The 9236-nt window shown below is 43.1% G+C and overlaps 1 protein-coding gene across 4 annotated transcripts; it reads left to right on the top strand.

Moving 5' to 3' along the window:
- The first annotated feature begins 1121 nt into the window (after positions 1-1121).
- Positions 1122-9236, top strand: C2H6orf62 (chromosome 2 C6orf62 homolog). 4 transcript variants are annotated; one of them, XM_075142221.1, is made up of 6 exons: positions 3468-3580; positions 3983-4158; positions 5502-5678; positions 6258-6380; positions 7256-7390; positions 7950-9236. In XM_075142221.1, the coding sequence occupies exons 2-6, from the start codon at positions 4138-4140 to the stop codon at positions 8073-8075; spliced, it is 582 nt and encodes a 193-aa protein (XP_074998322.1). In that variant the 5' UTR covers positions 3468-3580; positions 3983-4137; the 3' UTR covers positions 8076-9236. The 4 variants fall into 4 exon arrangements, with proteins under 4 accessions (XP_074998319.1, XP_074998320.1, XP_074998322.1 ...); XM_075142220.1 differs by having other exon boundaries at positions 3510-3580; positions 3986-4158; XM_075142218.1 differs by lacking the exon at positions 3983-4158 and having other exon boundaries at positions 1122-3580.

Below are 9236 nucleotides of genomic sequence, written 5' to 3'. Positions count from 1 at the left end.
AGGGGTGGGCCATCAAGTGCCTGGGCCCAGTGCTGAAGATGGCAGTTCTTCCTACTCGCCTCGGGCCTCCCAGTGTAAGGAACCCAGCTAAAAGTAAGCCGTGTCCTCGCCGCTCTGTAGGAGGGGATTTCCAAATAGTTCTATGATCAGGACATTATCTGAGGATGCGAGAGATCCAGATAAGCTTGGGATCTACCTGACTGTGCAAAATCTCTTCATTCCAGTTTACACTGAATTAGATAGACGTGGGAATGAGGCAGTTCTCCATAGTTCCCAGGCCAGCGCCTTTGGCATCATACACACTAAACACACTGTCTTTCTCCTCTTTCCTCTGCAGGCAGAAATACCGAGGTCTGATCTGAAAACACGTATTTCACCATCATTCAGGTTTTGAAGACAGGTCTAAAAATCGCCATTGATTTTTCACTGCAGGGAAGATGAAAGGTGGGAGGCACGAGCCTTTCCTTTTGGCATAGAGATAAAAATGCTTACTTTTCTCCAAGGACCAGGTTCGCGCCTCTGGAGTAGCCATCACTGATGTGCAAGAACTAACCAGCCTCCTCAGCAAGCGTTTCAACCACCACACGTTGTCCCACATGGGCCGTGCGCTGGTTCCCAATGCAAGGTGAGTACTCGAGGCAGACCATCGCCCCGTGGTCTTTGAGTCAAATGCTGCATTATTTTTGTATTTTTTTATTTACCGTTTACTGCGCATACCTATGTTAGGCTGAATGCAAACCCCAACGAATGAAATTAAACAACATGCGCCACGACAAGACTTAAAATCAGTATTTCCCAGTAATACCAAGACGCTTCAGGCTGACATAAGCCCACGTACACCCCCCCCCGCCCAGGTACGCCGGGACCCGGCAGGGGCGAAGGGGCCGGCTTTGGGAAAGAGCCCTTTGTCGCGGAGGTGCGGGAGGGCTGCCCCGGGCAGATACCACCTCAGGCGGGGGGTGGGGGGGGCGGCATTCGCTTCCTTCCCCTTTGCCTTCCTGCCCTGCCCCCCTCTGCCGAGAACTGCGTTGAGCAACTCCATCCGGGTCCCTGTCCCACGGGCTGGGCCCGACTCGGCATCACGTGGGGCATGAGGGCGGTGACACGAGGCGTGACAGTGCGGGGGGAGGAGGAGCAGGGAAGTGCGACCCGGATTCTCGGCGTGGTGGCGGCTCGGAGACGCTCTGCCGCTGTTGTGCTCTTCTCTGCTCCTCGCCAAAAAGGGAGTGTCCGTGGGAGGTGAAGTTGCCGCTGAGCGAAGGAGCAAAAGATTCTGCCCGGAGCACAAGATTCTGTCCCTCCCCAGCGCTGGGACCCCAGCGCTTGGTACGCGCCGGCAGAGCGCGCTTGCGCAGTGCGGGCAGGGCGGCGCCTGTGTGACTCAGGCGCTGCCATTTTGAGTGGTCGGTCCGGACCGCGCAGCTCGTCTCCGCGCTCGCTCCCGTGCCGAGGCACAGGCGCAGACCGAGGCGCTCCCGCTCTCTCCTGCCGTCGCCTTCGAGGACGTCCCGGAACCGTCTGGGCGAAGAAAGGCTTTCCTCCGCCCTCTTATCCTTCTCCCGGCCGTCCTCCGCCGGCGCTCCGGGATCTCTATGCCAGCCGCCCTCCGTAGGAGCCACTAGCGCAAGGACCCGCCGCCGTCTCCTCCTCCTTCCGCTGCTGCCACCACCGTCGCCTCTTCCTCCTTCTCCTCTTCCTCTCTCCGCCACCATTTCCCCACTCCCCGGCACCGGGGCGCTGAGCTAGACTATGGGGACCAGGTTGGGGCTGAGCAGCGGCAGAGCGGGCGGCCCGGTCACCGTGTCCACTGCGGCAGGGATGGGGGGGCTCCGCGGCTTCGTGGCTTTATCTTGACATGGCTCCTCTCCGTGCTGCTAGCAGCGCCGCCGCCTCCACTGCTCCTCCTGCGCCCGCCGGCTGCGGGTAGCGAGCGGGCCACGGTCTCGGTCTCTTGTCTGAGTCTCTCAGTTTCTTGCTTAAGTGGGGGGGAAGTTTTGGGAGGGGTTCCTTTTTTGGTTTTGTTTTTCTTTTTTTCTTTTTGTCAGGAGAGGAGGGGGGAATACTTCTTCCCCTCTTCTTAACCTGGTCTGACAGATTTGCTAACCTAAAAACTTTTAACCCCGACTAATCAAACACCGGGGGGGGAAAATGTCTGGAGAGAGGAAGAAAATAACCTGATAATTGGGGATTTGCTTTTTGGGGGGAGGGTGTTTTAGAGGTTTAAAATTGCAAGCTAGACTTGCAATTAAAAAAACCTCGCAAAAATTTTGACACCGAAAACCTGTTTTGCGAGAAAAGCAGGAGCAAAACTCTCCATGTTTTGCAAGTTGTGACCATGAAGTGAGAGGGGAGACGCCGTGCTACCGTGGGTGTCCCGCTGCCCTGGGCACGGGCCGCCCGCTGCAGCCTCTGCCATCTTGTGCAGAGAGAGGCCTAAGGAGAAGTGAAAAGCATTGGCCATGCACAGCCTCGGCTAACTGTGCTCGCTGTGGAGCGAAGCAGCAGCAGAGAGAGAAGGATTCCCGGGGGATCAGCAGCCCAGGGAGCTTGTGAGGTTTTGGGGGATGTAGGGCTCTCCCACTGGTAAGGAGCCCGGGTTTTGGGCACTGATTTGGGTTTTAGTCTCTAGGTGAGATAATACTGTCCCTTGAACCTCTGCCCGCTCCTCGTCGATGGCCATCATGATCCCTCTTCTCTTTGGCAGCAGTAGCCTCAGGGCAGTGATGTGCCTGATGATGAGCAGGATGAAGTTAGAAATGACTCCGCTGTTTTTTGTCTTTGCTCCCCTGCAAACCAGCACTGTGTTGTCTGTAGTTGATTTTGTTGTTGTTGGCAGAGAAATGTCATACCTCCCAGGATGTGCACTCCTCCTTTGCACCCTTTTCTCTGCCCTCCACCAAGTGTAATAATTCTAAAGAAAAAAAAAAAGACGGGCAACATAGCAATAGTGGAAAGCTGAGAATAATAATCAGTAGAGTCATGAATCTGGCTGGGGTAAAACGCAATTTGTAATTTCAGCTTCATTTTTTTTTTTGTAAGCAGAGCAAAAGTACCCCCCCCATGGATTGGGCTTGTGCCAGTTGCTTTTTATTGTACACATAAATTGTTATAAGATTTGTGGTTTTTTTTTTCATTCTTGCCCATTTATTCCTGCAGCTAAACTGTTCAAATTTTTGTCTTCAAAATTCTTAGGGTTTTTTTCTTGGTTTATTGTAAAACCTCTTGTCCAGCCATGGCTGGACAACTTCTTACTTTGTTTCTTGACCCCTCCGATACGACATTCTCGTAAAATATTGCCTGAGGTGCGGTTTTGGGTTACATTCGCGTTTTATCTATTCAGTCGTATTAGCAGGAATAAAACGACTTGTTTCTGTTGTACTTGAGTCTTATGAAAAGGTGCCCATAGTTTAGCGACAGTTTCCAAAGGCTTTAGTACCACCTGTATTACAAAATGGGGGACCCAAACTCCCGGAAGAAACAAGCTCTGAACAGACTTCGTGCTCAGCTTAGAAAGAAAAAAGAATCTTTAGCTGACCAGTTTGACTTCAAGATGTACATTGCCTTTGTGTTCAAAGACAAGGTAACTTCGTTTTAATGTTTCTTTCTTACTTTGTTGTGCATTGCAATGCATGTTAACTATGCTGTGCAAAATCTTGCTACCTGATTGCATCTTACGGTTTATCCTTAATAGATTCCATTGAGTTTTTAACTTTTTTTTAATTGCTATATTATTTACTTAGTTCGCATTTGTCATTTTGGCTTTTCGTATATTTGTAGTTTTGTAATACAGAGGGTACCAGTGCCCCATTAAATGATTACTTGGTAACTTCTGTATTGGATAAATATTTTTCGAAGTTAATACTGTAATTCGTTAAGCCTAATTGGGGTCTGAATTGCGTATTTGTTGGCTGTGAACAGTTGAGTTGAAAAGGGAGACCTGGCTGGAGCGATTGCTAAAGTTACTGCGTTTATCTGGTTAAAGCAGAAGGGAGAACCTGGCAGCTGAAGGGAGGAGTCGCAAAATGCAATACTGAAGTGGCCCAAGCACGCAGGCATATCTGAAACTGCTGCTACCATTTTGAAAGGGAGCAGGGAGGAAGTCTTCATTTGCTTGGCTGCCTCATCTGCTGCTGCTGGATGCTGCGCGTCTGGGCCAGGGTGGGGAGCCTGGTGGTATTTCTACAGCTAACTATAGACCCAGAATTGTAGGAGGGTTTCTGTCCATAGAAGGTGAAGAAAAGTAGGTGCTTATAATAAGTGAATGTGCTGAACAAATGATAAGGAAGTCAAGATGGAAGCAAATGGCAACAGAGTACCTAATGCAGAAATACATGATGAGCACTGAAATTGTTTAGTCCCCTCAAATACACAGTTTTTGCATTCTTTGTAATAGTTATGTGTTTTTTAATGAAGACTCTGTTCTTTGAACTTTTTTTAATTAAAAAGTTTCCCTAAAATTCCTAAGTTCATCAGTTCTAGTGCAAACAGAGACGGACATAGTGGGATGTAATTTCTTGGTACTGTCTCATAGTAATAGAGAGAAATAAGAATGCTTAAGCAGTGGTAGCAATTAGATTTTCTTAGATTATATGCCTTTAATGGTTTTAGTTGGAGCATTCATACTGCTTTCTGGTTGCTTTGTAAAAATTTGTTACAAATGCCTGTTTTAAATCCTATAAAATTTGCTTATATCACAGTGACCTGAAGATGTCCATCCAGGACCAGTTTGCTTAAAGTAGGAGTTTAGCTCAGCCTAGCTTGGTCAGCAAATGGTTGCCTGTTATGTATGTTCTGGCTGGGGGTGTGGATGAAATACGCTTTGTCTGTCATGTAGTTCTTAAATAGGTCAAGACTTCTCATGAGCTATAAGAAAGCTGTTAGGAGCAGATGTGCAACTTTAAGCGATTTTACATACAGCAAAAACTGTTCTTCCAAATTCCCCATAACGTTTTGGCCTTGCTTAGGAGATATTGAAATATTTGTAGTGAGTATAAAAGTTATTTAGCAAATTTAAAGTAGTCCTTCTTTGAGAAGGTTATGACTTGTAGCTGACTTCAGATGTTACCAAATGTGGCATTGAAAGACTTCACCTTTCACAAAAGGCCAACTTTAAAGTATTGCAAGGCGGGGGCAGGGGAAGAGTGTTATTCGATTTGCAAGGATAAGCTTGCAGAGGGCTTTTGGTCAGCCATCATGTATTCTACAGGATGAAAGTGCAGTTCTGTTAATGTTTAGATACAGCTTTAATGTTTGCAAGATTGGCATGTAAACCTGCATCTTTGGAGACTACAAAAACATGTTCAACTTTTGTTTATAAAAAATTGTTGTACTGATTCTGTGTAATTTATAAAATTTTGCATGTAAATTTTAGTGTAGTTTGTGTCAAAGTCCTAATTTACGTGATGTGCACTTTATACATGAATGCTAACAGAAAAATCACAAATTCTGAAATAAACTGTTATCTATAATTGTAATCTTAATGTAACCTGTGCTTTTTTTAGAAGAAAAAGTCAGCGCTTTTTGAAGTGTCTGAAGTGATACCAGTCATGACCAATAATTATGAAGAAAATATCCTGAAAGGTGTGCGGGATTCCAGCTATTCTTTGGAAAGTTCCTTAGAGCTTCTGCAGAAGGATGTAGTACAGCTTCATGCACCCCGCTACCAGTCTATGCGCAGGGTAAAGTTCCTCTTTACACTTGCTGAATTTTAGTTTTTCACCACTTGTGCTTTCATTTGTGAATCTTAAGGCTAATCTGCTTTTTTATTTTCTCAACTGTTCTGCTGCACAAGGGTTCTGTGGGCAGAAGTTTATGGGGTCTAGTTTGAAGGGTAACAGCATGTGTATTTTGAAATTCTGTTTAAATATGTAGCGTTCAAGCTTTACCTTTCATCTGTCTCATGCAAATACGCCTGGGGAATTATATCTTCTTGTCATCCTTGTCCTTTAGTAGGCATGTGTTAATTCTTGCAACAGCTCTTGCTGTACAACTAAGTGGTTTTGCTTTATGAATATTGGAAGATAGACAGTCTTTGCTAATGTTTTCTTAGAGTTGGAATTTATATTAACTGGATACTGATACTAAAATTCAATGGAAGGCAAGGAAGGCTTTAGTTGTGCTATGAGTAATACAAATGGAAAATTACACAATTTAAAGGTGGTACTTATTACTATGTTTATGTGCCTGTATAGATAAGTTGCTTATCTGTATCTTTGACTAATGGAGGGAGCGTAAGTACAGAACTTTGCTACTTACAGGATGTGATCGGCTGTACCCAGGAGATGGACTTCATTCTTTGGCCTCGTAATGATATTGAGAAGATAGTCTGTCTCCTGTTTTCTCGGTGGAAGGGATCTGATGAACCCTTTAGGCCTGTTCAGGTATCTGGTTTTGTTTTTTTTTAACTTCAATAAGTAACTTAGACCTGGAGGGGAGGATAAGTACTCTCTCTTCTTAAACAATAAGTTGATAAGGTATGTGACTTCTGTGGATGTTAGAAAGTATGCTATCTGGTTATATTTATAAAGCAGTCAATGTTTTGAGTGCCAAATTCTGCTTCCTATCTTTATGCACTGTTATATTAGCACTTTCGAAATTTAAGCATCTGAAGGTCCTTTGCAAATGACATGTATGTATAAATACATATATCATGTTAGTATTTGTAGAAGTGGATTAGGTGTGGCTCTTGGTACAACTGAATCTTTGTCTAAATATGATGGTGTCATTAAGGTTCTGTGAGTATCCCAAGTTGCTGTATTTTGTTAGATGAAAGAGGGTCTGAGATGGATGGAATTTTTGTATTATAATTTTACCTTGAAATAAATTTCAAACATTTTACACTATTTTTTCAGTAGCCAGCTTTACCTGTTTACGTTCAGATTTTTGAACAATGTTATATGCATTTTCTGTGCTGGTTCTGCAATAATAGTAAGCTATTGGAAGAAATGTGCGGTATTGTTGATGCACAGGGATGTTCTGCCTCAACAAGCTAAATTTGGTTTATATATGCAGTTAAAGTTGTGCCTTTGAATTAATTGCAATGACTAATGTCAGTGTTGGCAGAATGAAACTAGGGAATTCTTTAAATTGTGCCAAGACTCAAGTGTCTCGTGGTCACTGTGGTCCCCAATTTCTGCTTTTCATAGGTGAGAAAAGGAAAGAAACAAAAGGGGTTGTAAAGCCCCGCATTGAAGGAAATTAATTCATTAAACGTGAGCTTTATAAATATTTTATTCCCCTCCCTCGCACAATGCAGGCCAAGTTTGAATTTCATCACGGTGACTATGAAAAACAGTTTCTGCATGTTCTGAGCCGAAAGGACAAGACTGGAATTGTTGTCAACAACCCTAACCAGTCAGTGTTTCTCTTCATTGACAGACAGCACTTGCAGGTAAGCTTCTTTTGTCCCTCTTTTTAACCAGTGTGTTTTAAACATAAAATGCTTTTTCTTCTTGGGAACACCAGTCATTTTACCGCAAAATACTTGAGCAGAAAAATTGGTCATGCATTCATGCTTGCATTTCAGCAGTTTCAGGGGAAGCTTATGCTATAAATAGGATTCGTACATGCAAAAACTAGCTATGGGCCACAGATGTGTTCGCATAGAATTAATTTAATGTTCTTGTATTAAAAATTAAATAAATTCTAGAAGAGACTTAACAGTGTTTTGGAAAAATTAAAATATTGGCTTAATTTGGGTGATACTACAGCAATTATTCAAGTGAAGAATGAACAGAGTAGTGAAAATATTTTAGGCATTAGAGGTCGCAGACTAATTTTGACTTCAGGCTGTCTATGTGGCTGAAATAGTGGCTTTTAAATGTTTAAATGTTGCTCCTCCACAACCAGCAGCAACCTAATAATTGGGCTGGATCTGCTGTGGGTCTGCCTATTAGTCTTGAGTTAACTTTCAGTTTAATAGCTTTTCTTTGGGTTTTCTTTGCCTCTAGACTCCAAAAAACAAAGCTACAATCTTCAAGTTATGCAGCATCTGCCTGTACCTGCCACAGGAGCAGCTCACTCACTGGACAGTTGGTACCATAGAGGATCACCTCCGTCCTTACATGCCAGAGTAAGGTACTGGCCAGCAAAATGGGGAAGATCACAGAATGCAGCAGTGGATTTTCACTTTCCTCACCACTTTATTCTTTCAGAATTTAGAAGAAAATGGACTCATGTTCAGAACACTATACATTGTGAAACTTGATCATCCTGGATTTTTTTTATCATTTGTATCTCAGAACTTTACGATTTTTTTTAGATGTTTTCTGCGTGGACCTTGTGAAAGAGAGGATGCTCTGCACACTTCTGCACTGCATCAGCATCTTACTAAAATGTGAAATGAAGGGACTGTACACTGAAACAAATGTATCCGAAAGCACAAGGTGATCATTTGTGGTGGTGTTCCCATTTGTGCTGGTCATGCCCCCTAACATCTGTAATGTTAACCATCAGTATTTGGAGGGTGAGAAGTGAATGTAACGGGTATAAAAGCCTTATAGCTTTGCTGTTAATGATTGTATCAAAGAGCACTATCATTCATTTTAATGAACAGAAAAGTGGCTATTACAATAGGAAGTAAATGTGGGAAAGAAATCTTTCTTTAGGAAAAAAAAAGCATCTCATTTAATGTGTAGGCATTTTTTGCCTCTTTTATTTTGCTGGGCCATGTCTAAGTTTACTGGCACTTTCGTTTTGGATCTCTTTCCCCAAGTTGCTGTATAACTGTATGAAAGTATTCTTTTGAGTTGGATGCATTCATACAGATGAGGCAGACCTGGAGTCTGAAGTTGCTAAAGCAGCTAAAACTAAAATAAAATAATAGCTGCAGAAACGATGTTGGTAGAGGATTATTTTTTCTTGAGAGTTGAGACTTGTAAACTTGCAGGTGAACTGTGCAGGAAATACTGGTTTCTAAAACATTTCTTATGGAAAACCTACTGAGGTTTTTTTTTTCTTTTGGAATAGACATTATAAAACAATGTAAAATAGTGTTTGGAGTGTCAAAAGTTGGTTCTGACAGAACATTTTAAGATTGTGCAATGGTAAAAGGAAGACTACTGTATAGTTTTGATGACAAAGAACGCTCTGCTTAAGGGTTGAGTACTTTACTGGAGTAAAACTGCATAAGCCTGCTCCCTTTGGATAAAACTAGTGCTTACCTGTTTAAAACTTGTATTTAGCTTTTGTTTGGAATTGGAAAAAATTGGAACTTCAATAAATTAGGTGAAAGATGA

Source organism: Calonectris borealis, chromosome 2, assembly GCF_964195595.1.
Source record: "Calonectris borealis chromosome 2, bCalBor7.hap1.2, whole genome shotgun sequence".
NCBI lineage: Eukaryota > Metazoa > Chordata > Aves > Procellariiformes > Procellariidae > Calonectris > Calonectris borealis.
Note: the sequence above shows the minus strand (reverse complement) of the source record. Positions and strands in the feature narration are given on the sequence as shown.